Consider the following 26,780-nt stretch of genomic DNA (forward strand, 5'->3'; position numbering starts at 1 on the left):
TTTATAATCTATCCTTTGCTTGAAGAATGTGAAACCACGAAAGAGTTCCGACCTGACTTATTGGGTGGAATTTATACAAAAGATTTCAAATTGTGATATGAAATTTGGAATGGAAGCATTTGATGAAGAAAGACAAAATATCGCTTACTTATAGCTTAAGAAACTGCTGCAAGGGATGAGTCTTAATACCGTGTGACGTATCGGTGTCTTTTGAATGTTTAAAGCGTTCAATTTGTATCATTTCATGTCAATATTGGTACGAATGGGCGTTCAATTTCGCACTGAACGAAGATTATACAAAACTTTCGTATCTCTTTTTATCCGGAATTCCCGAGAATATTTTTTCCCATTGAAACTTGGTCTGTATATCAAAAATTAAAGGTCTAAATGTAGTTTAACCTGTTTTTCCCATGAAAGATCAATCGTAGAGCCCCAAGTTCCCATTACACTAGGTTTTTGTTTTTTCCCATGATTTGGAATAATCTTTTTATGCCAATGTGTAGAATAGGCAGAGATGTTTTTAACCTAAGCTGAAAATGTGGCAAATTCCATATTTCAAGTGATCGTCACTAACATTGCTCATAATCGACATTGCGTAAATATGCCTGGACAATTGGTACATTCAACCGAAATATGAACGTTGTCAGTCTATTCTGTTAACGATCCATTGATTACTCAGAACTTGTCAAAATAACATACACGACCTCTCCAAATCGGTTAGAACGGCATGCAAACAATTTACACCATTTCACTAACAGGTAGATCGCCTCTTCAAGCTGAATAATTTTTTTCTTATTTTTCAGACCATGAAAACCCGCACAAAACAGAGTGTTTCTTTTTAAATAACCCTTCTTCATTAAACGATACATCTCTCATCTAATAATCTTGCTCTCCCCACTGGATGATTTTTTTTCTTCAACAGCAATATATGCTCATTATTGAATGCCCAAGACATATGCTTGGCTGTAGCTCTTTTCAAATACGTTCCACGAGAGGAAGTGTCTTGGGAGTTGATTACCTCAGCACTCGTTAGCTCGTTCGTGAACACTTCCCTTTTCCCTCTCAGGATCCTCTCCTTTTCCTCTCCTCTTGGATCGATCTAGGGTTACAGTGGAGCCCTCCCAGGGACAACGAGGGACTTGCGTTGCAGATGAAGAAGGAAGCCGGCCTTACTTTTCAGAGACTCGGCAACCTTCAATGAGCTACTGGTTGGGAAGAGAAAACACCACATTGGCTTTCTCCGTCGTGAAGATCTCTCTTGTTCCAACAGCTGGTTCCCTGAGAAGGAACCAGCCTCTGGTTGCAATTGAAGACCAATTTTTGGCGACTAAAAAGTGTCAGTCCGAAGTTTCAAAGACATACCCTCAAAACGTCTCGATTCCGATCGGAGTCAAACCCGCGAGTCTGGTCGAGGGTCACGATGTCCGGTGTAGTTTTGACCCTCAGTGAAGGGGACGACGACGGGGACGTGACAGGGTTGTTGGCCGATGATGAAGACCATGAAGATTATGAGGAGGGATTTGGCCGTGGAAAAGGTATTCCTAAGCGTTGGAGACGACCCCGAAAGCCATACACTGTGGTACGGACGGGGACTTTGGGCAATTTGATGACCACTTTGCTCATGTGCTTCGTGTTTTTCTCCATGGTAAGTAAGCCATTCAATAGTCCTGTCATCCGCACGATTAAGAGTAGAATGTATGTTCCTATTTCAGGGCTTCACGAAGTCACTCTTGGGTCAAGTGGATACGCGATCTGTCACGCAACTCAATACAGCCATCACGGGTGCCATTGGATATTTAATGGGATTTGCCATAGGTAGGGTAAAAATTGCATGAGAAGTAGATCTCCTCGCTTTACGAATTGACTTTGAATATCTTTTCTAGGTGGCTTTTTATTGAGCAAGTTCAGTCGCTTCTTCATGACTTTTCTGTCGCTCTTAGCCCTTGGAATCTCTTTGATGATTGTGCCATGGGTTCAAACGGTTTGGGCCCTGGATGCTCTTCACTCTCTTATTGGGGTGTCTTTGGCAATGCTCATGACCGCCGGCAATGTAATTTGCTTGGAGTTTTGGGGCAGGAGATCCAATCCTTACATCACGACCTTGCACTTCTGCTTAAGTATTGGTCTGCTGATGGGGCCAATCCTAGTAGGTCCTGTGTCCAATACAAAGATACCAACTATAATCAAAGACCATTTGCCGGTGACGGCTACCAAGCAAACCAACAACAACAACAACAACAACAACAACAACAACAGCGGAAACTCAAATATGCTTCCCAAACACTTGGATGTCCATTTCCGGAACAAAAGAGCCATCATAGAAGAATCAGACACCACCACTCTCGATCCGGTTTTGAAAGAGTTGTTTGGATCAGAGACAGACACAGTTCCAAGCCCTTCAATGGGAGGTATTGATACGACTTCAAGCTCTTCTAGTACGACTACAGCTATCAAATCTTTACCAACCTCATTACCATCATCCTCTACAAAGGCCCCAAAACACAAGCCCGTTTTTACGGATGGCCGCAAATTGGACAATAGCCGAGATTGGGAAGCTGTCAAGATAGCCAAACCTCCTATCGAAGAGTTGGAACCTCAAAACGACACGAAACCATCACAAAATCCCAATGAGGAACTTGAGAACATTTTGAACGGGAGTGCTGTTGAAAATATCGCAACTCAACTTGACTCTCTTGTGACATCCACTGAAGCACTCAATGAATTTGAGAGAGAAGTCAAAGCTATCGACGAAGATATCAAGAAGAGCGATGAATTGATGGAATTACTCAATTCACCGTTAATCCCTAAAGAACGATCTAAACGAAGCATAACGCGCAACAGATTCGGAACCAACGGAGGAATCTTTGAGCAACCGGATCTCTACAATTCCATCAAAATTAGACCCCCAGTTGTGCCAGTTCAACGATATCCAGAGGAACCAACTTGGCCAAGAGTCCCAATGTCCAGAAATGGAATGATGGATTATGACTATGGACCCTTGAATATTGATGACGGACCATACGGAGGAAATAGTCCATATTCCATTAATAACCCTTACCGAAAGCAAGATTTTCCCACCAAAGCACCTCCAAAGAAGGTCGAGCAAGCAATTGACACGGTCTTGAACTACATGTCGGGCAAATATAACGAGAACGAAACCGAGACATCAAGTGAAGGCAAAAAGAAATCTAGCCTTCCGGAAGAGAAGCCACCTTCGACTACCAAACCTACAACGACCCGAACCACAACTATGATCACTTCAACCACAACAGGCCCAAAGTCAACCAAAATCATCTCAACCACGGCTACTTCAACTCCTCAGCCAACGCGAAAAGGTTTGAACACTTTCACAGTTTGGACTAAGAAGCCAGGAGGGCATAGACATAAGAAGCCCACTTCCTCTTTTGATAATGACTCGGATACTCCCGAGGGCGGAATCACCATCTCCGGAATGCTCGAAAACTATGGGGTCGCTCAAAAGAATGTCGGTTTCATCCTGGACGGCGTTTACACTCTTTTTATGGCCTTCATCTTCTTTTTCTGTCTCTGTTACAACCCACGAGAGCCGAAAGCGCGTCAAGAAGATTTGAATGAGGAGCGAAACAAGGAGAGTTGCATCTTCAAATACTCTTTCACAGTTCTATTGTTCTTCTTCAACTTGCTTCATTGGGGGATGTTTGTCACGCTTATGGATGTGACACCTCATTTCGCCAAACTTGAGTCTTCTTCATCCACTCTTCAACCCTTAGTGGTGGGTACATTGGCTGGCACCCGTTTTATCTCGATGTTTACCTGTAGCTTCATGAACCCAGCCTTCACTCTGTTCGGCTCGCTTCTTGTCATGTTAATTGGCAGCTTTATGATGATCTTTACTCAACAGCTGCCCGCTCTGCCTATGTGGGCTGGCATCTTATTGCAAGCTGCCGGGCTGGCCAATCTGCTGCCCGCCTCGTTGGCCTGGAGTGAGGCCTATGTCTCGATGTCAAGCCAGGTGGTGGCCTTTATATGCTCCGGCCTAGCCTTGGGTGAGCTTCTTGTGCCCCAAATGTTTGCCCAATTAACGAGCGAGGCTCAGAATTGGTTGGGCTTCACCATGGTGGGCGCCTCCACTCTGACCTTCGGTTTGTATATTTGTGTTTTCCTTATGGCACGAAAACATGGCAGTCGATTCAGTCGACCGCAGACCTCTGGATATGAATTGGCCAATCAAGATGAGCTGAATCAGGAACTCCTGGATGAGGATGATGACTTTGAAATATCACAACCGACACTCAGATTGAATACCTCGGATGAGACCGAAGCTTAAAAGACGAGTACTCTATATTTTTGGGGGCTTTCCCGCCTTTCTCGGGAATTAATTGTAATTCTATTGGAATAAAATCAGTTGCAATTCTTCGTTTTCTTCAACTCCATTCATTCTCACTCCACAAATTATTGTTGGGACATTGTTTGGTCACTTTGGCAGTGGATGACAACAATTTACATTTCTCTTTCCGACCCTCCCAAAGCAATCCTCACTTATTGGAGTGTCACCAACCCGGTGTCTGTCTTTCTTTGTGCATGCATGTCGGTCAAAGAATGAATGACCTTATTTTTTAGACGTGACTGGCCCATAAATCCTACCCTCAAACGAGGATAATTTTTACCGCTTACATCTTCATAGCTAGTGGCCATGATGGCTACAGATTTGCCGCCGAAGGTGCGCCCCCTACGTCCCCGCACACTACTTCCATTTTCTTCCATGTGCTTCACGTTAAACATCTCGTATCTACCCTTCCTGATTGCCACACTGCCACTTGACTGGTTGGTTGAGGACCTTGTGGACACAGGAATACCGAGACACTCTCCAACTCGAAAATAGCCCGGATTTGATGGGTTTGTTGTCTACCAAGCAGAGTGTTGTATGCAAAACAAATACCAGTACGCGATCTCGTGTAAAGTCTGGCGCTCCCTCAAATTCTGGCGTCTGGCGGGGCGTCAAGATTTAATTCTCCACTGCCAGTCAGTCAGTCAGTCGAGTCCCCAGATCTCAGTGGGGTTGTTTCTTGGAGTATTGCCCTGCTTCTTCGTCACTAGTGACAATTACAGGAATGATGGGGTGCCAGGATCTTGGCCAATTGAGCGAATGAGCCTCGTAAAACGGACAGTAATTTAATAGCCCACATTGGGCTTTCTTCATTGTTGGATCAGTTGAGGCAGGAGTCGTCTGGGCAAAAAAACTGTCCTACGAATCGTTTTGATTATGTCGTGCTCTATTGACTTGAAGAAGTTCATTGCTATTAGTCCAATTTGCCACCCATGTGGAGGATCGGATAAGAAAGTCTCTTAACACCCAACCAAGTCCAATTGGAAGTAAGGGTCTCCTTGACATTCTTCATCTGCCTGGATGGGGTAGCTCTGTCCATGGAAAACCAATAATACCAGGGATTCTTTCCAACCCATTGGCATTGAACCATTCTGGAAGCGCTGGCACTGACATTACCGTAATTGACGTGGTTAACTCAAATAAAGAGTTGCTGCTTGGATCACTTTGAAGAACAATCGCAGCTCTGCAAGATTTTTCCTTTGTTGAAGCCAAGCCCAAATGTGAGTCAAGTCCAGGTTTCAAATAGGTTTCAGTGCTTTAGGACTGACAGCCGATTGAGCAGTCAACCCCTTCTTCGGGACCAGAATTTCGAGGCACATCTTCAGGATCTTTGGACAGAGTCTGTCGCGCCAATGGAATTCGAGTGTGGAATTTTCATGAGATTTTGTTCACTTCAAATGACCATTCGGGCATTTTCACACACTTGACACCAGACCACGATGAGCTCTTGAGCATTGATTAGGGTGGTATTGGCAGAAAATGGCTCCTTACAATACTTAGGGAAAGCCCTTTTCTACAATGAAGGCCCCTTGATCTTCTCCGATTTTCAAGCTGAAGATCTAGGTGGAATTCAGTTAAGAAGATGGTGGTCTATTTCCAATCATCCCTCGCTACACATTGATACAAGCTCGCGTTGTCTCTTACACAATTCCTCAATCTTTTTGGGTGGGTTTCGAGCTTTTAGACACTGAAGGTGACTGCCTAATCAATTTCAAATCGGGCGATGATTGCTTGATTTTTCTTCGATTTGACTTGAGGAATTTGCACCATTTTCTTTGGAAAGTTCTCAACTTGTGGCATTTCTACTCAACATGGGTAGATTGAAGAATGCCCTCTAATGATTTTGTGGCATTCTGGTGTTCGCCTTGAGAATGATTGCCCTGGGATCACTTCACGTCTTTGGAGGCTAGCACATTAGTGATAGGTCGCCCAAAGTCTTCTTCAGTTTATTTCTTTTCTTATTCTTTGATCAGGAAAACATTATGAAAAGTACACTCATGTTCATTGAGTGTGTATGTACCTGAATCAATCAATGAGCAATACGTCTTATATAGAATTACAGGTTGTTGTATAATTGACGTTTGGCCTCTATTAGTTTCCAATTGTTTGACTCTGAATTTACCCAAGTCATGCGAAGGAATTAGCTTGTTTACCTTCGGTACTTTCTCAGATGCCATCAGCCACGGTTTTGACATTAGCCTTTTTAATCCGTCTCTTTTAGAGATAAGCCGTCCATCCCTAGTCGGACTCGAACCTCGAAGTCATTCCACAGCTATCTGTGCTTTTAAGTTGTCATTGTCTATCATCTCTGGATTATCATTCCTGATCATCAATCATGGCCTGACCAAACAAGCCCGATCTCCAATCCTCAATTTGTCGCCATCGAGAAACGCGATCATCATTTGGAGCTCAATCGCTGCACGACCGATTCCTGGATGGATGGTGCTACCCAGGCACCAGCCACCAGCCACCAGCCACCAACCTCCCTGCTTGTTTCTCATCTCGTTAGTGCCAAACCAATCCAGACCAGACCACCCTAGCAAATGGTGGTCTCGAAGCCACCATTGCATCCAAGGAAATCATCATGTGCATCGTGATTGAGATGTTTTACATCTCTCTCCAATCATTGTTCGAATGTCTTGAATGTCCTCTCAATACAAAAACGAACATGTTTCGGGATGCAGATGATGCTATCGGGAATGCACTATTTGCACATGCTTTTGCCAATGGACCCCTGAGATCGCAATAATTGGATGCATCCACAGAGTATGCAAAAAGAGATGAATCATCCTTTGTTTCATGTTTGGAAATGGAAAACCAAGTGATCAAGTCGCATCATGTGGTGTTCAAGATCTGCTAAATGCAGGCAGGGATGTTAGCGATACATGGAGCAACCCTCCATTTCACGTTTTCCTTCCCCTGGGAAAGATCCTTGGAAATTAGGAAAGGGCGTTCTGTGAGATTTGCTAGAAAAACCAAGAAATCATTAAAGACGGCTGCTCTGTAATTTTGTCATTAGTACACAGGTCTTGAATTTAACAATTGTCGACGCTCTTGGAGGACTGCGCAGAAAGAACCTTATCCCTCCTCCTTCTCCTCCTCCTTCTCCTTTGGTTGTGGTCGGTCATTGGGGGAACAACGACAAAGGGTCCAATCAATTGGATTATACAGTGTTGGCCCGAGGTCACCAGCAAGTAAATTACCCTCATTGCCAAAGTGATCCTCAAATCTACCGAGAGTTTTTCAGGACTGGATATTTCCGCCAAAAAGGATCGATTCCGAGAGTCAGAGAGCCATTCCCGTGGCGACCTTGACGGAGTGTGTCAGTAAATTTCCGGTAAATTTTGGCAGAAATTGCCTAATCCCCACGACGGAACATTCAATCAGGGTGAATTGGCAGAATCACCTTGAAGCAGATCACTCAATTGTCTGGGCAGTCCCGCGTTTTTATAACCTAGACCACAATTCCACACCCCCAATTTTCTCCTGTTAGCCTGGCCTCCTCTCAAATCTGTGACTTCAATTGGTCTCGATCTTTAAGAATGCCTACAGATTGACTATAGGGGACAATACATGGCGAGAAATCGCTAAAACATGAATGAGAGACCAAGTATTGAACAAAAAATAATACTGATGCATTTGTTTTTGAAATGAATAAATTGAGGATCTGGAAGGAACAAAAGCTCATAACGCTGTTGGCCTGGTTGTTTGAAGGTCAATTGGAAATATTCGGCTCTGATTTGTTGGCTTTAAAGTTGAGCGATTTCCTGAGTTCGAAATTCCATGGCAGAATGGAGGCGTCATCGCACTTCTTGGCTCCAACCAGCGATTCCATTCCATCCCAGGTCTCCTGGGCCATTAAAAACCCATCAGGAAAGTTGTTCAATTTGAAGCATTTGCTCGGGCACTTGGTCCCTGAATCATGTGAAGATTGATAGGTTAGGATCGTCGAGAAGACCTCCACGATCTGAGAAGGAAGGTCTCGGTTAATTCTTGTCAAGGAGAGTCACCATTTCCAGTCTTCAAATTAATGTCATGAACACACTGGTGTTTTACTCCTGGTCCGTGGTCGTCTTCGGGTTAGTGTGTCTGGGCAGGTGTGCCATTGTTCGAATGGATGGCGGCAGCTTTTGGAGCCCAATTGAAAAAAATCGGGTGTTGGTGAAGGAAGCAAAACTTGTCCGGCCTCGCTTACCACTTAGGCTCAATTGTTTGGGGCTACTCCACATAATCGAGCAGGTACAGAACCGCCGAAGGTGGGATGGTACTCCGGAGGAGTGAAGGAGGCAATCTGGCCATGTATCATTGTCATTGTTTTTGGTGCTTCCAGACCCTTAATTTGCCTCTGCTCGGAGGATTGATATATCGCTCCTCGCTCGTAATCACCGAGCACTTCACCCAAAACCCAAGGGCCAAATGCGCAGGTATCAAAATGCTGATTTCATTAGATCGTGTCATTGGTCCGCGAGGGGGTTCCCAAAAACTTGGCAATCCCTGAGCTCGTATCGACTTTACTCGCAGAAGCCCTCGCTCGATCCGTTCATTTGACAGGTGATGAAGTTCCTTATCTGCATGGAGGGAAAGCGAAAAACCATTGGATAGGTATACTAGATCTTTATTCCAAAGCCCACCCACATTGCTTGAAGTAAAAAAGAAACAGCAAATTTGAAACTCACTCCGAGCATTTTGACAAACTCACCCCCAGATTGTAATCCAGACACAGATCCTAATCAGTACTCTCTTGGCCAAGTTGAAGGTGCTCGAGTGGTGGCAATATTTTCTCTAAACGCCAAACATTTTTTTCATGAGACAGCGCTAATGTGTGATAACATAAACATCCCATTAAGCACTGCTACTTCCATCCATAAAGTGGTCCTCGTAAAGAGGGCTGGTTGACAAAACATCTTCCCTTCAAGAGATCAAGTGCCGCCACTACTTGTGTCGAGCTTGAATGTTAGCAACAAAGCAAGCCAAAATTGCATCATGATAGGCATGCTACATACACTACTACAAAGCAAGATCTACCTTAATTTCGATTGGAGGGACAATTCACCCTTGAAGCACCCCGTTGCCGAGTTAAAGAGATGATAATGTTTTGTTACCCGAGCGGCACGACCCTTGAAAGCTGAACTGATTTCTTCAACAAATAAACAGGGAGAAACACAAGTATCCGATTGTGAGTGTCTTTGTGTCCCTCCAGAACCATGGCACGTCAAAAATCTCGGGGAGATCTCGAAAATTTTGAGCCCAGGGTACAAATTGGCGGCAGTTGAAATCTAAATATTGACATTCTGTCGCCATTAATATGGTGTCAAGTCCGGAGACTCAGTCGTGGTCGGTTTTCTGAGCTTCAGAAGAGGGGTGAATACTACTGTACACACCGATACTCACAGGATTTCGGAAGGAAAAGATTGACAGAAGGAGCTTCTTGAGAGTTGGAAATATTCACCCCTTTGTCGTCTGGGCTCCATGGCAATCGCACGTCAAAATGGAATTACTCTGGAATGCTAGAGTATTCCAGACCCAAGATTACTTGATCAACGGGCGTTCCCAGGTACTTCGGCTTGATGTTGGCTTGAGTTAAATCTGTTTTAACCTCAATAAAATGACAGCCAGGTTTCTCCACGGTTGGCTCCAGAGGAAGGGTCAGACTTTCTCGAATCACTCACAGTGGATGAACCAAGGGCTGCTTTCATCTCTCCAGAGAGCGAAAAAAGGGAGAGAGATCATTTGAAAGATAGATATTCCTCCTCTGACCGTGTGTAATGGACAAAAGTTTGCAGGACTCTTATCTCTTTGTCGTCACCTTGGCGACTGGTGTCTGTCCGTTTGATTGTCTTGGAAATAACTCCGGGTGTCTAGCCATTTATTGGCTTTAACTCCTATCAACTCATCACTCGCTGCTAATCATCTCTGACATCTCACATTCATAACTTCATACAAGCCCGAGGCCTAATGCTTCAAATGAATATAAAAAAAAGAGAATTTGGTGCACCAATTTACAATCCACTCCACGTTTAATAACAATTTCATCACAATGCACTTACCCGAGAAAGTACCCAAGAAAGTGCGCCAACTCTCTTTAATCACGAGACGAACGGTTCATCTCTCTCATCTCTCACTCTGAATCTTTTGTTCTCACGTGTTCGAAGGCGGAGCTTCGAGCAGCTCTCGGTTTGCCGTCGACCAATCAGAGAGCGTTCCTGAGGCGACCAAGAAGAGCGGAGATGCCGTCAAATCTCGAAATCCGACCCTCTCAAGCGGAGCTGGACAAGGTGGATTTTTCACTGGGGAGCAGTTAGTTCGTCTTTGGAATCGACAGTGGTGACACGTGCATGTGTCGAACTTTGTATTAAGACTTGACGTCAAGATCTCAATAACAGTGATTGTTCTCCCTCCTGGTTATGTGCTAACATGTACACCGATATGAATACCAATGTGTATGGTCTTCGAGGTCTATTCGGGCCCACGCCCACCTCGCCATATCCTCAAGCTCAATATTTCCGCGGAAATGGTTCCGATAAGACGCCGAGTGCCATCGCCTTCTATAGTAAGTAAATGCCGTCCAGGCTATGTAATTCCGTGTTTCAAGGGATTCACGAGGGATTTTTTTGGCCTTGCGGTTTCAGGTGGATATCCTGGAATGCCCTTTAATAGTCCATTTGGTCCCGAGGCTGCACCGGTTCCTGGTGTCCAGGGCAAACGAGACCCAAATGTTCTTGTCACGTTGGAGAACTCGGAACTATGGACCGAGTTCCATAAAATTGGAACCGAGATGATCATCACCAAAATGGGAAGGTAAGGAAAACGAAATATCCAGGGTTTCTGACCTCTTTAAGTTCATACTGTCAAATTAGGTGGTGAGGATTATATGTTGATGCTACCACAGGTCGAATCAGGTTACCCCTTTGAGCTCACCCAATGATCATTTGCAATGACAGTTTATCCAAAACACATGGGGAGTGGAATCATACCCCCCTCCCCCCCCATGAATCCGTTATTCACACTTTCGCTTCGCTATTTCTCAGAAGTTGTGTCGCATCCTTGTGACATTCCTGCCAAATGTGTTGAGGTTGATGAGGGCAATCAACTTTGAAGAAAGGGTTGGATTTCTGACAGTTGTCAAAAGAGAGAGAGAGAGAGCGAATCATCATCAAACGTCCAAATCTTGTCTCTCGTCTTCAAAATTTTGCAATTCTCACGATCATCCGATGTCCTTGTCAGGGGGAGGATGATTGCGGTTAACGCTCGAGAGCATCGCTTCAACTCGACTTCTTGGTGAGAAAGGACAGGATCCTCCTGAGCAGGGACCGATTTAACATGTGGTTGAAAACAAGGAGTCCATGCTGAGTTGATGACCTTGATGAACTCCGAATTTAAAGAAAGCGAAAGCCAATCCGTTTGGCTGACTTGAGTTTGTGTAATAGTGAGACAACCTTAGATGGCGAGCATGTGAGGTCAAACGGAAAAGTTGTCACCTTCTTGAGATCACATCTGTCTGAGAGAGGACTGACTGGCTTGATGTTTACTTGGCCAAGGTGGGAAGATCATGGAGAAGTGAATTCATCAATTGTCTAATGAACTTTGGCTTTCATGAGAGAGGCTTACCTCGGGTTCACCCTTTGAAGATCAAATGGACCTAGGGACGTTTACAGTTGCCATTTGTCTGCACTCGATGTCTTGTTGTTCCCAATTTGTTGATCCCTTTCCTATGATGCTCGAGAACGAACCCATCATTGGAGGGGAGGTCACAGATGACCAAATGGGTCTAGATGGGGGCTATTGAGGTCATGGGAAGCCGAACCTTGTTTGCTGATCCAAGTTGAAAAAGCGCTTCTGTGATTATGTCAAGTGACAAAGAGAGCACTGTTCACGGCTAAAATCTCACTGATATTTGACCCACCTCTCTGAACTCGGGGAAAATGATGAACAGGTCACTGTTTTTGTTTTCATAAAGATCCACAGAGCTGTCAGACTTGGGATGTTTAAAACAAACAGAACAAAACGGTCCCCGTGGGTAACTTCAAACCACTTGTCGCTTATGGATCCGAGAAGGTTAGCGCATGGCTCCCAAATATGATGGAACTACGTATATCAAAGCTAAAGACCTGATCAAAGTCAAGACTGGCTTGACCATTAATATCAATTAGGAAAAATCAATGACCAACGACCAACCCCATCTTAAAAATCACACTCAATCACACTCGTCTAGCGAGATCCAATTCCTGGCGCCAAATTTGATCGGAACCATCTTCTCCATTTCTCGGGTATTTTGAATTCATTTATGGCGGCACTTGTCACTCCTCTCTCCCAAGTGTGGTGACCAGACCTCCAATCCCATCCTTGATGCCCTCTTGTTGTTATATGGCTTGGGGAGAGAAGTGCTTTGTACCCGAACCGACTCCATTTAACACCCAAAGGCACTCGACACTGCAGTCCAGTATGGAGGATCATACTTGTCCCGGTTTGAAAATGGGGGAAAATGAGGGCCGACAAGGGAATACACAGCGCCACCAAATTGAACTTGCACGTGTGACGTGACCTGATTAGGGTCATTTTGCCTGGACTCCTTTGGGAGATGTTCGGCGATGTTTTGCTCACTTTTGGTTTCTTCTGACCTTTCTTTTGGAATCGATGTCACCATGGGGATTTGGGAAGCTTACATGAGCTAAGGTGAAACCACCTCTAAGTCAATCACTGTTATTAGTACAAGAAATGCTTTATATCCAGAGCCAAAACATTTGAACAAGCCTTCATTACGTTTCTTCCGTTTGGTCAAGTCGAGAAAAGAGAGGGCCATTTCAAATTGGGTTTCTCGCTCGAGGCCAATTTTTCCATTCCTTGAAAATTGATATCTTGTAGCTTTAAGGAATGGGCGAGCAAACGAACGAGCCAGATTTGTGGCTGGTGTAAACGGTGCTTTCAAATCGCCCTGACCAGTCCAAGATTGTTGGAGGCGATGACGACTTTTGTCGCGACATTTCTCCGAATGATGAATCTTTTCCGTCCATGGTCGATTCCAACGAATCGGTAGTGTCATATTTACCAACTTGGACAATCTCTAGACAACCATTCAAAAACAAAGCTTTTAGCAACAACGTAAGCAATATAAGTTTGGAAAGAAAAATGTCGGAGAGGATGCAAGGAATGTCCCTTGACGCACCCCTCAATGGACCGCTCCAATACATCCAATTTATAACATGCTTTCCGGTCAGGCATGCAACAAGGAGGAGGAGGCAGATTGGCGAGGCCAAGGCGCCAAGATTTGTAATTCTTCCTTGAGATTTGACGCGTCTGGTGTCGTCTGGATTGGCTGGATCATGGTCCTGGTGGTCATTAATAGGGTCCGTAATTTGAGCACTTTATCTCAAAGTTGGATCCGTAGGCGCAACAACTTGTCGCAAGAGCTGGAGGATTCAAAATGTGTCCCAATGTCTGCCAGGCTCAAATGGGCTAGCTACTGTAGAGCAACTCGTTCTCTCGGAGACGACTTGATCGGGTTGAATGGTCATTGGTCCGTGGTAGTCGGCGAGACGACAAATATTAGTGGAAGGATCGATGTGGTCGTCATGTGGATGGTTTTCGCCCCTGTTGATCAAGAGTAGAGAGAGGGAGATGTTTCGCCTAGATCTCGATACTTTCAACATGGGATTAGTCGCGAAATATGAGACGGTTCGGTCATGTTTTCATAAACAGTGGGATTAGCTTTCCCTCTCCAGACAAAGATGTCGGACGAGACAAATTCTAAAGCAGTCAAACATTAAAATAGTAAATCCTTTGGCCCCGGCCCCGGATGATCAACTCAAGTCAGGGCAACTCCTAAAAAGGATCCTAAACCGTCACTTTACACTTTCGGTAATGACTTCATTTCGCTGATAATGGCGTCCGTGCAAGAAATGGAACCTCATCTCAAAGCTCTAAAGTTTCAATGTGCCTTTATCTCATGAGGCTGTAGTTATAGTGTGTTTTACGAGTGCTAGAGCGTTGTTACCGATAAGAAATGGGCTGAAGTGTTTCCGAACATTGGTGTGAGGTCTTTCACTAGACCTGAATATACAACGAGACCCCAACAAATTGATCGGAGAGAACAATTTATGGCAACTTTTCTCAGTTTCATATCGTCTGAAAACTTGATACCCAGTTTTATGGCCTTTGATAAGTAGGTATCTTCAAAAACTACTACTATACACTGCGTTTACTCTCCTAATTAGGGCATGGGAGTATCTTTATAGCTTTTATTGGTATCGAGTGGAAAGGCAGATGTGGAAAACATATCTCAGTCCTCGGTCAATGAGTCATTTTTCCTTCCAAATACCCAGATCATGTGTTGCTTGTTGCATCTTCTCGTGATAGCTATCGCTCTGAAAGCACTTAGAGACTATTTGAATAACAAACTTTGTTGTTTTCGTTGATGACTCTGGCGAAAATTATGCTAGCAGGCACAAGCGGGGTCTCCATAGACAAGATACGTATCACAACTCTCCGTTTGTCATCAATCCGAGAGGTTTCCTTATCTCCTCGTTGATCCCGATGCTTGAAAAGCATTCGGTAGAATTGCACTTGACAAAGAGAAAAGTGACACCCCTTGATTGGCAGAAGATGTCATTGACAATTTTATCATCCCTCGTCCGTTTGTCGCCTTCGTTAGTAAGAGGATAAATAATTGAGAGCTGCCAACTCCTTCAACATTCAATACGGGATAGAGGCAGTTGATAAAATTTGAATTAATTCCGCCCACGACAAACGCTGATCAAGCTTGGGTGATCCATATCTTCTGCCTCCATTCCATCAAGGTTTGGCATTCACTCTCGTCAAGCTGGTTGGTCAAGACAGACTCGAAAGAACTGATTAGAAATTACTCCAAGCCGAAATCTGATATCGCATTCGTGTTTGTCTGTTTGGGCGGCAAATTTCTAGGCATCGCAACACTCAACCCTCACACCTGTTGACTAATTCACCCGTAACGCGATAATAAGTATTTTCAATCAAAATTACTTCCCTTTTCAGGCGCATGTTCCCAACCTTGAAAACAACCGTTTCCGGATTGAGTCCCGACAAGAAATACTACATCTTGTTGGACTTGACCTTAGCCGATGATTGTCGCTACAAATATACCGGGAAGGAGTGGGTTGTGGCGGGCAAGTCCGAACCTCAAGTGCCCGGACGCTTCTTTATCCATCCAGACTCTCCGGCCACTGGAACCCAATGGATGAAGCATGATATCTCGTTTCAAAAAGTCAAGCTCACCAACAACAACTTGGATCAGAACGGCCATGTAAGTTTTTTTTCTTACATTTAGGTTGACATTCAGCCATGCGAAAGAGTTTCAGCTAGATTTGGATGCACTGGAATGAGGTTAATGGACCTTGAGGGTGATAACATGAGCCACTCTCAGCTGTTAGATGGGTGTGGATTCTTCAAATTCCTCGAATTCGATGGAACTCGGACCATATCTGTTGAATTTGTGCTGACTCCACCTCAAAGGAGGTGTCTATATTAGAAACAGGATTTACCCAACTCACTTATCACATCTCATTTCAGATCATTCTGACGTCTATGCACAAGTATGTGGCCAGGGTCCATGTGGTTGAAGCCAATGATCTGATTGGTCTCCAATTTGGGGTGTTCAACACTTTTACTTTCCCAGAGACAGCCTTTCTAGGCGTGACTGCCTATCAAAATGAGCGGATCACCCAACTGAAAATCGATAATAATCCATTCGCCAAAGGATTTCGTGAGAACGGCCAACTGCGAACCAAGCGAAAGAACTCGGCAGAAGATGATAACCCGGAAGAGGACATGCCCCAACTCAGTAAGAAAGTCAAAACTGAGGAAAGTGATGAAGATGACGTCTTCTCATCGTCATCGCCATGGCACCCACTTCAAACCAGTTCCCAGGACTCCAAACAGAGGCGTGTCACCGACTCTGGTCTGTCATCCACATCCTCGGCTGAAGAGCGCCAAACCCAGAATTCTCCCATGATGAAGAGACTGGAACACGAAGCCAAAGTAAACCCCATTATGCCTACGCCACTCCCTCCTTATGTGCCACCTACTTCGGGAGCGTTCTACCCGCCCTATTCTCACCCAAGATTGGATTTCTATTATCAACAGCTGATGGCCGCCAGATATCAACAAATGATCGCGCATCAGCCTCACTTTCCGACCTCTCATTTGTATCCACATCATCATTCAGGAAATCAAATTCCGGAAAGCCTGTCAATGAACAGTTCTTCGTTATCTCCTCGTCCAGGATCAGCCACATCGCGCACACCAACTCCCCCGGGAGGATCAGGATTCCCTTTGCCGCCCTTAGATTTCCCGAAATTTCCCGCCAGATTTCCTTCAGCGTTGCCAGATCATTTTCCTCGAATCATTTTGCCGAATTCTCCAGCCAAACTGTGACGTTATTGTCGAAACCTTTATGATATGAGTCAAAGTGAAAACATATGTTAAGATGATTTATTGCCGCAACGAATAAAGTCTTCCTGGTTTCTTCATGAAGATCTCAGCCTTATGCCACTCTTTTCGATTTCCTGTTCCCATTGATCTCCATTGAAGTCTGTTATGTGTATCTTTTTTATGGTGTTGTACTTGATGCAGTGTGGCATGATTCCTAAAAAGTTAGGGGGAAAAAATCAAGCGAATCCGGAGTCTAGGTGTATCCATAGCTACAAAGTTGCATTGGCACAGTTTTGTACCAAGCTCAGAAATCTTTCCCCACTTGGCCATGGAATGACTTTTTGAGACCTCGAAACCCTTGAAGAACTCTGTGAAAAGTACCAAAACTGCCATACGAAAAGTGCAAAAACTGCTAAAAGTCTTCTTTTCATTTTCCTCTGCCTCCTCCCGTTGCGGACGAACAACAGAGAAATACTAGAATGCGCTTTAAGATGCCGGACTTTAACAAGGTATCTTTCCTTGACCAAATTATTGCTGATCTATTCTAACACCACACATACACCACCAACCCTACTGAGAGACCTTTCAAATCCTATGATTTTAAAACTCCAAACACTTTGTACATCCAAATAGTGATAAGCAGAGAGCTATATAGCTAATTATTTGTCGCATACCAACGACTTTTCATCATCATCTTTTTCCATTAAACTGTAGCCATTAAAGGTAGCCAATTGTAAATTTAGAAACAGCTATGTTTTTTAAGGTTAGTCACCAAGAACTTGTGAAATTGTGCCTTTCTTAGTACTATTCTGTTGAGAGCAATGATTGCCAGTGTTGAGGCGTTGTCAATCAAACAGTATACAACCTCCTGTAAAATGATGATTTTCATGTCATAATAGTTGGGAATTTTACCCAGAGGATTTGAAAGGTTTTCGGGCACAAGACTCCCAGCCCTCCCATGCCACCTTAGGAGCGATTTGAGAGTTTGACAATGAGATTCATAGATGCCATTGGCATGATAGATAATATTGTTTGTTCTCTAAATGGCAAGTCACATTTGATATCAAAGTAATCTCCTTAGTGATTGATTATATTTAACAAGAAATTGATAAAGTTCTGCTAGTTATTTAGTTGTAAATTGTGATTTAGGTAATAATTTCTGGGCCACTTTTGACCACTTTTCCGCGCTACAATATCGCTGGCAATCGCGCAACCATCTATTAAGAGCATGCACTTTTTCTTGATCTCCCAATGCTTTGATTTAGGCAAAAGGTTAGTGAATCACTTTTCAAGAACAAAAAAAAACATGAGCACTTAAAAACGAAAATTCAGTTTTATGACATAACTTGTGAGCACATCATTCAGGTAAAGGTAGTCATCGGGCATAAAGTGCAAATGAATTACAGACTTACCACAACAAAACTTGAAAAAGCATTGAACCTTGTATCTTGTAATGTTGAACTTGATTTTCTTCCCTATTAATCATGTGAAATAAAGGAAATTCAAGGAAAAGTTAAGTTTGGAACGCTAATTTGGGGCATTATGTGGAAGAAAATGTCAGACCATGGACAACGGTGCACTGGACATATTTGACGCCGCCAAATGTACTCCAATAGTACAACGGAAAATTTATAACTTTTGAAATAAACCTCTCGATCAGAAATTGAAAAATCTTAGTCACGCTATCCAAGCCACGCACATTCACTCGCCATAGACCTTTGAAATTATAGGGATAAACATGACAAGTTTTACGCTGTAGCTCAAGGATGTTGTATATAGAAGAATTCTCGTCACCCCTTTTTTCTATGGTTCAAATTGTCAGTTGTCCAAGTTGAGGTTAAGCTAAAGGGGTGTGATACAACATGGACGAAAAAAGAAATTTGACTTTTGTGAATAAAAATTACGAGTGAGAGGAATACGTGTAAAGTTCCAAAATATATTTGATGTCAGTGGTTGCCAGAAACATCCAAGCACTCCTTGACAGAGAATGAAAGGTGTTTTAACCACTAGTTGGCGAAAAAGGGCCAACTATTGAACGATCCTTGAATTCCAATGTTAATAATCTTGAATTATAAACAGTTCAATAAGTGAAAACTGGAGCGTAATGGCAAGAAGTGATCAGCAGTAACCTCGGTCAAAGGATGGAGGGTGAAAACCGATCCAAAGTGAGGCCTAAATCTCCGTTTTAGTCCCGTTTCTTAATGAGATCAAAGCCTACCGAGGTATCCGACGACAATTGGAAAGACCTCCAGTTAAATTGAGACCCCCATGGTTAGACAAACATTACAGGCAATGTACACCGGGCATGGCTTAAGTTGTCATTTATTTTTCAATTTGCCAGTTTGTTAAAGGAAACAATGTTTTGTCATGGAGCCAAGATATTACTACACTGACAGAACTACACCAAAAACGGCATATATTTTAGTTTTGTTGGACAACTCCCTAGATAGCAGAAAATTCAATTGGATCACCGTGCAATTAGGCTGGGATGCATGTCTTAGTTTTCCCTCCAAAAAATGCCCAAAATCAGGGTGCCAGACAACATTTTCCCTTGCATTTCTCTTTCTTCACATGCAAAATTGACAACGGGATTTGGCCTCTGGGAAGCCAACTGATATCTTCCTCCATGGCCTGTCATGACTCTTTTCTTATTACTTGTTCCTTTTTGCTAATCTTGATTTGCTATATATATGATTTGGTATATTAAGAAGGGTTGAAAGCTGGACAGATGATGAACTTTTCAAGAACATCTTGGGCTGCGAACGCAATGGTCGAGGTTAGTAACAAGTTATCGTTTAATACAAACCTTTTCCATCTGGATTGGATCTGGGCGTGTAAAAGCTTTGGACACCACAGATCGAGCAAAATGTATGCTTGGCTTGATGGGTGTTGAACGTGTACGTTGTCAGCTTGTCATTTCCCTTGGTTAGCTTAAAATGGTGGTTAGGTACGATAAAGTGGATGTTTTGCTTCATGTGGCAAACCGAGCAACTAAAAGAAAAAGTGCAACAGAAATCGAATTGGTGAGTTGGAATCGTTGGAATGCGAGAAGGATGGAAAAATATTCCTTACTTGCATGAGATGGCGTTAACTTCAACGGGAGCTTGAACTTCAAATTCGATTTGTCCACAATGACATCCTCCGATGTGTTTCATGAGATCCGAGGATTCCATGGTATTTGAATTCGATTCGGCTTGATATTACAAGAAAAATGTCTGATTAGTTCACACTTTTATTTGCATCTGTCTTTGAGAGGCATTATTGTGATTAAAACAAATGCTGTTGTTTACAAAGTAAGATTTGTTGATGGGGCAAATCCTTTGGTTGTGAACTTACGTTATTCCGGACTCACATCAATCAAGACTCCAACTCGATTTCAAGCATAATAACTAAAATTTGCTAAGCCGTGTTTTGCAAGACAATCCCAGCATTGATTTTCTTGGAAAACTCTTTTTTATGAAATTGCTTAAACCTACTACACACAGGTATGTTTTTAAATCTTTGCGATGCTTACCGTGTTAAGAATTCTGATATTTTTAGCCTCGGTTAAATCTTTGTTAACACAAGCAATCTTCAAGAACGTTTTTATTTGCATTGTCTCAACACCAGGACAACGCTTTTATGAGCCTTCATTTTCAACAAGAAAATGTGCTCCATGAACTTTAAACGATTTATCGTGAACTACAATCATGGATGTTCACGCAAGACAATTTTTGTAATCACTCAACCTCATTTGAACCACTTGAAAAGAAAAATTGTCTAGATTCTATTTTTGGCTAGTTTTTAGGACAATATTCAGGTTCAATAAAAATCGCACAAAAAATTGAAACCTTTGGAAAAATCAAATTTAGGATTATAAAGACTTATCGGATGATTATCAAGTAGATTAAAGGCAAAACTGTCAGAAATGGATTATTCAGCAAAAATGTCAAATTAGCCATGAGTTATCAGATCTGTTTGCCATCCTCTACGAGTTCAAGTACAAGTCCACCTAATAACTAAATGCCCTCAAAGAACCATTTGATCACATCGAATCCAGCAACTAAGCTAGGATTCCCATCTCGAAATTGTATCAAGGATTAAGAAAGATCCCCCGAAACCTTGAAGTCGCCCCTTCAATCAGGCATGAGTCTCAATTTTCTTGTAAAGTAGTACTTGGATGCACGCGGATTACAGACCATCATGAGACATTTAAGCCACACGAGCAAAGAGTTTCCGATTGCTGCACTCCCAATTGCTCCTCTGCAATCAAGATTAAACAACACAATAGTGACGATGATGGTGATGATGATGGCGATAATGAAGTGAGTCCTACGAACAGAGTCGCTAATAGCGTGGCTTCACGGTTCCTTTTTAAAAATCTCTCAGCGTCATTCCCTGTGCTCTCCAGATCTTACTCCTGTCGCTTGGAATATATTGCATACTATACTGTATGTTCATTGCACCGTACTGTAACACTTACGAAGGACCAAACGCGGAATGTCATGTTACCCCCGAATCTACGTGTCATCTGCCATGTCCTACTCAACTCTGAGAATCGTCACCCTCACAGTCCTCTAAATCAGGTTCGCGAAGTTCTAAGTTCGATCTGCGATCAACGATGAATCTCATCCTCCTCATCCTAATCTATCCCTCCCTCCAGGGCAATACTGCACCAAGTCAGACCAATGACAATGGGCGTTTTAAAAATGGTAAACAACTAGTTTTGGGGGTTTGAGTGTTGGACGAACGGTTCTCACGATTTCAAGCCAACAGGTGAGGCGATCCCCCATTGAAACCGTTTTTTGTTGATTCAACCACAAAACCTCGGCAGGGTGACAGCTAACATGCAATTGATGATAGTTCGAAAATCCGGAGTGAGTTGGAACGAGGAGAGTCTTGGAACCCACGAGAAACAAGCAAAGAAGACCTTGAGCAGATCGATGGGATTGAACTTAGGAGTGCGTTGCAGGTGCATTCAAATTGTATGATGGCGACAAAGGGGAGCTAGGATACTCAGGTAGATACGCACACACACCGACTCCGTACGTACTCACCGGTGCAGGTGTTTTGCCATCTTACCATGTACCACGGTATGAAGTGTGGTACAAATGAGTGAATGGCAAAGGTATAAAGTGCCAACACTACTACTACTACCACCACCACCACCCGTGCTGTGCATTCTAGCGGGTGTTGGAGTGACACTATCTAACGCAGAAGTCTGCGTCGTGGGGATAATGCAGAAATGCAGATGCACTCGTAGTGCATGGAATGCTTGCCATTTGGCTTGTTTACTTGCTTGCTGGCCTGCTTGGATCGTTGTTGAATGGTTGCTTGCATGCATCCATTGAAGGGATGGGCTCCACACTCGTATATTGTAGGACTAATGCCGGCGTAGAATGATGTTTATAGTGTATCCTGTTGGTCGGAATGCTAACCAAGGGCATTGGTTTTGCTCAATGGAGTGTTCTTTATGTCCTCGGAGTACTTCTCTGTGCTCCAAGTCGGTCGTAGGAATGCAAAAATACGCAAATGGCAAGCGATCTACGTACAAGACCTTAACAAGTCAACGATTGATTCGTTCAGCGTTGGTTGTCTTGCTGTTCCAAAAATTCGTGAAATGGGGACCTTTCATGAAATTGACGCAATTCTTAATTCAAGGATCAATTTGAGGAGCTTGGATCAAAACAAAAATAATTAGCTAGTCTTCTTAGAAGATAGGCACCTTTTGGTCTTCCAAGAGTGACAACAAAGGATATCGGAAGTCAGCTGGAATCGAAGGGAGCAACGTGATGAATGACCAAGAACAAAGGGACCTTTTCGTAATGGAAGCTGGTGCATGTGATTGATGTACAATTTATGTTTCTTTAATGGGATTGGGCTGAAAAACTTATCCCAATCTTGGTTGATGAGATAAATGTATTTTTTCAAATTTTTTCGTTCTCATGGGCAGCACTCGGGCTCAGATTGAAAAATGGATTTCGGTGTGGATTATTATGTAATCATTAGTGGCTCTACTAGAAAAATAGCGATTCTCATGTATTTGAGAGAGGAGGCGCTCCAAGCGCCAAGAAGTCTCTTTTTTTCGTCGACTGGCACAAACAAGCTACTAACCTAGTGGGGCCCAATCGTTATTGAGAGAGTCAGCTCAACTCGTTTTTCAACTCTTAAGATTTTGAGCAATTTCCTTCTTTTGCCTCGTCTTGTGCTTCTTGTTCCTCGCAGCTCAAATTAGGCCAATGGTTCAACTGGAAAGTGCAATGCACGCAGAAGACCCCAGGCAAAACAAAAATTGATCTTGACATGGGTCTGCTGTTCGTGGTATAGAGTGGAGTAAAGGGCACAAAAATGGATTGGGGGTTGTGAAGTTGCTGCTTTGTGCACAGGTTCAAAGGATCGTTCCAGGGTTCTACGAACTACTTTGACTCATGAGATGGATATTACGACTTTTGTCTTTTATTGTGCTATTTAACTGACTCATGGACTCATGACAATATCTGCAAGTTCAAGTTGCCACTTCGATGGCGAGCGATGAGTGTCCAAGGTCTATTAAACTCTTACGGCGTTGTTTGTGGAGCCATAAATGTTAACTTTAGTTTTCCTCACCCGGGCACCGCTGTGGAGAACAAAAAGTCATGTTAAAAAAGATGTGATTTCCATTGTGCAATAGACTTCGACAAATATTCTTTCTCCTCTACCAGACGAAGAGCCAAAAGAGCAGCTTGAAGCAAGACGATCATCGACGACCAAAAAGCTGCTGCTGCTACTTTTGCTGCCTCTACTGCCGCTGTCATTTTCCATCTTTCAAACCAACTCCTACTCCACTCATGCACACTGTGATGATGATTCTGGTCGGTCGATGGTGGTTGTAGGAGTATACGAAGCAATGGAAGTAGTAGAAGAAGACCCTGCACAACTACAATCAGTAGCAGCATGGCCGGGGCGGCAGTGAGGGGTTCCTCAAGGGGACTATTCTCCTCCATGGCTCCCATCCATCTACGACCAAAACACATTCGGCCTAGAGTTTATTGAACTCTAGTCGGGAGTAGACGAACTCGAAGTGGAAGGAGTAGTAGTAGTAGTAGTAGTAGTAGTTGTAGAATTCAACAGCCTAGAAGCCAACTAGTTGGCGGCGTTGGACAGCAGCAGCACGTATTCAACTGCCTGGGATGGTTGAAGGTGGTAGCTTGGCTTTGAATCTAGCTTCTCCACCTTCCTAGCCATCATCAACATCAAGATTTTTCCTAGTCTCATTTGAGAGTTTGGAGAAGCTATGGAAGACACGACGAGCACCAAGAAGCCTAGTAGGAAGCGGCTCCTCATGCACCTTGCTGCTGGCATGTGAGTGTATGTGGATAGATATACAATGTGGTATGTAGTAGTAGCGGACGATAGCGGCAGCCTTTGTCCACGTTCAAATCTCTCGGGGTCTTTGACAGCAAAGACGTATGTCGTAGCAGTAATACTACCTCAGTACATTGTATACACTACTGTACATAGTAAGCGAGCTTGAGAAATTCAAGAGAAAGACTCTTCCTCGAACGCCGAGTGCATGGACGGCTATGCCGGCTAATCAAGGCGACCATAGTAAGGGCCAATCAGCCGAGGACGACGACCACTTCCAAGACCAGTCATTCCATGCGAGATTATTGGTCTCGCGGTGCATTCCAGACGGGCATCATCAAATGGATTTGGAAAATTAGTATTTAAAATCCACACCAAGTGAGGGGCGAAGGGGAAAACGAGGTTGAAAAGAAAAGAGCAGACTACAACCAACATGTTTGCAGATTTAGGGTGGAGGGGGTTTGTGAGGACGGGATATGACGCTTTCATTACATTGGTGTCCCCTCCGGAAAGGGGACCAGTCGAGCGAAACAGGTCTCATAGCGGTTGGGGCTCTCTTCCACGCGGGATCAATTTTGTTATGCACAATTTCACCTGTTACAAGGGTGGAACCTTCATTTCGCGTCCTCCCTCTGTGGGAATTAATTCTGAAACCAGGCAAAAGTACCCTCCAGCATTCCTGCGAGTCCCTCTTCCTTTCAAGCCACTAGCACTATTACCATCACTCGTATCCACTATCATTCGGAAAGGCGTCGCATTTTTTGTTCCTTTGCCCCCTTGATATAGTACAGCAGTAGACTGTTGGGGAATTGGAAGCTAATTCCATTCCCAGATCGAGAGCTATACATGCCAAAAAGGCCAACTAACTCAGCCACTACTTACCTTAGAGCTTGACTCCATGTATGTAGTTCGCAGTACGCAGTAGTTATTGGTCATATCGAAGCAACGAAAGAAGAGGAAGAAACTCCCGTCGGCGAAAATGCTGCCCTAAGAGGAAAAAAACCATTCCAGAGGTGGTTCTCTTTGGTGGGTGTGCGTGTGTGCCTCTCTTTCTCCCAACACCGATCCCTGAAGCTCTCCAATGGTTGGCAGTGCTAGAACTTGGAGCTTACAACTTGGAGCTCAGACTCTGCAGAGTAAGAAGAGTGGAAGAAGCTGGAGGGAGGCGAGTCGAAGAGGGTTCCGAGACACGACCAGAGAGCATGCAACAACCTACAACCATTTGGTCTGACCACTTCTTACCGGGAAGAGAATTACAACCGCACTTGGAAAAAAGTCCCCAGATAAGGTTGACTTTGCAGCTGGTTCGGCAAAAAAACACTATCATCCGTATTATTCAATGAATGAGAGGACTGTCAATCATTCGTCGTCAAATTAAGACATCAAAGTTCAAATCTTTACAAACCAGTAATACTAAACAACTATGCCTGAGTAGAATCCCATGAAATGGGGGGGAAAACGTCAATGAGTCATGTGGGCTTTGCTCATAGTTTTTGCGTTAGAAATCAAGTTCGTGTATTTTTTCCATTCCCCGGGAATGTTATCTCTGTTCAAATCTTTAACGATTCGTGATGTACAGTACGCAAGTTGTACTCGTACACATATGTATAAGTGAGCAGATGGACGCTCTTCAATGAGCAACAAAATTTACAGTTCACATGGATATGTTAATGAAAGAAAGAGCCCACTCACTTCGCTCAAACTGTCAAAAGTGGTCTTGTCCGAAACGACGACAGTTCATTTCGTTTTGTGTCGCCAGGGAATGGCTAAAAATGGTCCCTAATGTTTCACTCACTAATATTGTTTGAAATTCTGAATGGCCATTTCCTTTCATTGAACGTGCCACATATGAGCCACTAAAATTGCAGAATACGTCAACTGCACTTGTTGAAACTCAGGTGGGCCCATATTACCTTGAAATAGAGAGTGAGACTTGCTACCAATACGACTCTAGCTCTGACAAATGCGTCAAATTTGGCTCATCATTGCCTTTGTTCACATTTTATCATTTTCATTGTCTCCGCCTCTTTGGTCTTCGTGTCCATAGAGCTATGTGGTTGCCGCAGTTCAATCTTGAGGGATCGAATCTATATTCATTTGGAGAGGGGGAAGAAGGGAGAAAGAGAGAGAAAGAAAGAAAGAGAACTGGCCATCCACTGCAATCGTTGGATTGTCAGCCAGCCATCATGAGCTATCGTTCGTTCGTTCTCTTGAGAGCCTTGGGACTGTTCAGGAGTTTGAGAGAGAAATGAGCGCCCCTCCAGTGAAGTCAAGCTGGATGGGGCTGAAGTCAAGTTGCGCGAGTTGAAGCTAGGGCTCCCCTCCTGGTGGAGCTGTTATCCACCGAACCACTTGAGGCAACAACCATCAACATCCATCGTACCAAAGCCCGTGAGGGGACGTTACGGCAAGTTTGAGTTTATCCTCTCTCTTGTGGTATTGCAACGTCTTTGGATGGGGCTTTCCGTAGAACCGAGGGGTACCATCGGAATCTGGTTGTGGGCCAGCATTTGGAAGCGTTTCTTCTCTCTCAACGCCTCGTTCATGGGAGCAACTCCTCAACAGGTCCTCGCTCTTCGATTGCCAACAAGTGGCTGAGAGCCCATGGCCGAAGCTGTTTTATGGATGGTTCGGCTAAAATGGCTGACAAGGAGTGGCTGTTCCCCACCGGCAGCAAAGCCGGCCTATG

The 26,780-nt window shown here is 43.8% G+C and overlaps 2 protein-coding genes across 4 annotated transcripts; one reads left to right on the forward strand and one right to left on the reverse strand.

The window, feature by feature from the left end:
* The first annotated feature begins 1,068 nt into the window (after positions 1 to 1,068).
* On the forward strand, positions 1,069 to 16,883 carry LOC131886745 (uncharacterized). Its single transcript, XM_059235143.1, has 9 exons — positions 1,069 to 1,645; positions 1,713 to 1,815; positions 1,884 to 4,300; positions 8,697 to 8,790; positions 10,519 to 10,641; positions 10,737 to 10,916; positions 10,996 to 11,164; positions 15,374 to 15,641; positions 15,908 to 16,883. Exons 1-9 carry the CDS (start codon positions 1,421 to 1,423, stop codon positions 16,769 to 16,771), a joined length of 4,443 nt encoding a protein of 1,480 aa, XP_059091126.1. The 5' UTR covers positions 1,069 to 1,420; the 3' UTR covers positions 16,772 to 16,883.
* Positions 16,807 to 21,152, reverse strand: LOC131887097 (centromere protein V-like). Of its 3 annotated transcripts, none has more exons than XM_059235605.1 (4): positions 20,947 to 21,152; positions 19,841 to 19,961; positions 19,575 to 19,759; positions 16,807 to 16,982 (listed from the first exon to the last, which is right to left on the reverse strand). In XM_059235605.1, exons 1-4 carry the CDS (start codon positions 20,957 to 20,959, stop codon positions 16,864 to 16,866), a joined length of 438 nt encoding a protein of 145 aa, XP_059091588.1. In that variant the 5' UTR covers positions 20,960 to 21,152; the 3' UTR covers positions 16,807 to 16,863. The 3 variants fall into 3 exon arrangements, with proteins under 3 accessions (XP_059091588.1, XP_059091589.1, XP_059091590.1); XM_059235606.1 differs by lacking the exon at positions 20,947 to 21,152 and adding an exon at positions 20,283 to 20,547; XM_059235607.1 differs by lacking the exon at positions 20,947 to 21,152 and adding an exon at positions 20,105 to 20,239.
* Positions 21,153 to 26,780: the final 5,628 nt, after the last annotated feature.

This window comes from Tigriopus californicus, chromosome 9 (genome assembly GCF_007210705.1).
Source record: "Tigriopus californicus strain San Diego chromosome 9, Tcal_SD_v2.1, whole genome shotgun sequence".
Lineage (NCBI taxonomy): Eukaryota > Metazoa > Arthropoda > Copepoda > Harpacticoida > Harpacticidae > Tigriopus > Tigriopus californicus.

Bases quoted from the DNA above. Each gene is read 5' to 3' on its own strand.
- LOC131887097 (XM_059235605.1), bottom strand. The intron at 19,760-19,840 runs GTAAGGAATATT...TTTTTCTTTTAG, and splicing joins GTTAACGCCATCTCATGCAA to TTGCTCGGTTTGCCACATGA. The intron at 16,983-19,574 runs GTTTGTATTAAA...CTAACTTTTTAG, and splicing joins ATCCAATCCAGATGGAAAAG to GAATCATGCCACACTGCATC.
- LOC131886745 (XM_059235143.1), top strand. From the start codon at position 1,421: ATGTCCGGTGTAGTTTTGACCCTCAGTGAAGGGGACGACGACGGGGAC. The intron at 10,642-10,736 runs GTGGATTTTTCA...CTTGACGTCAAG, and splicing joins CTCAAGCGGAGCTGGACAAG to ATCTCAATAACAGTGATTGT. The intron at 10,917-10,995 runs GTAAGTAAATGC...TTGCGGTTTCAG, and splicing joins GAGTGCCATCGCCTTCTATA to GTGGATATCCTGGAATGCCC.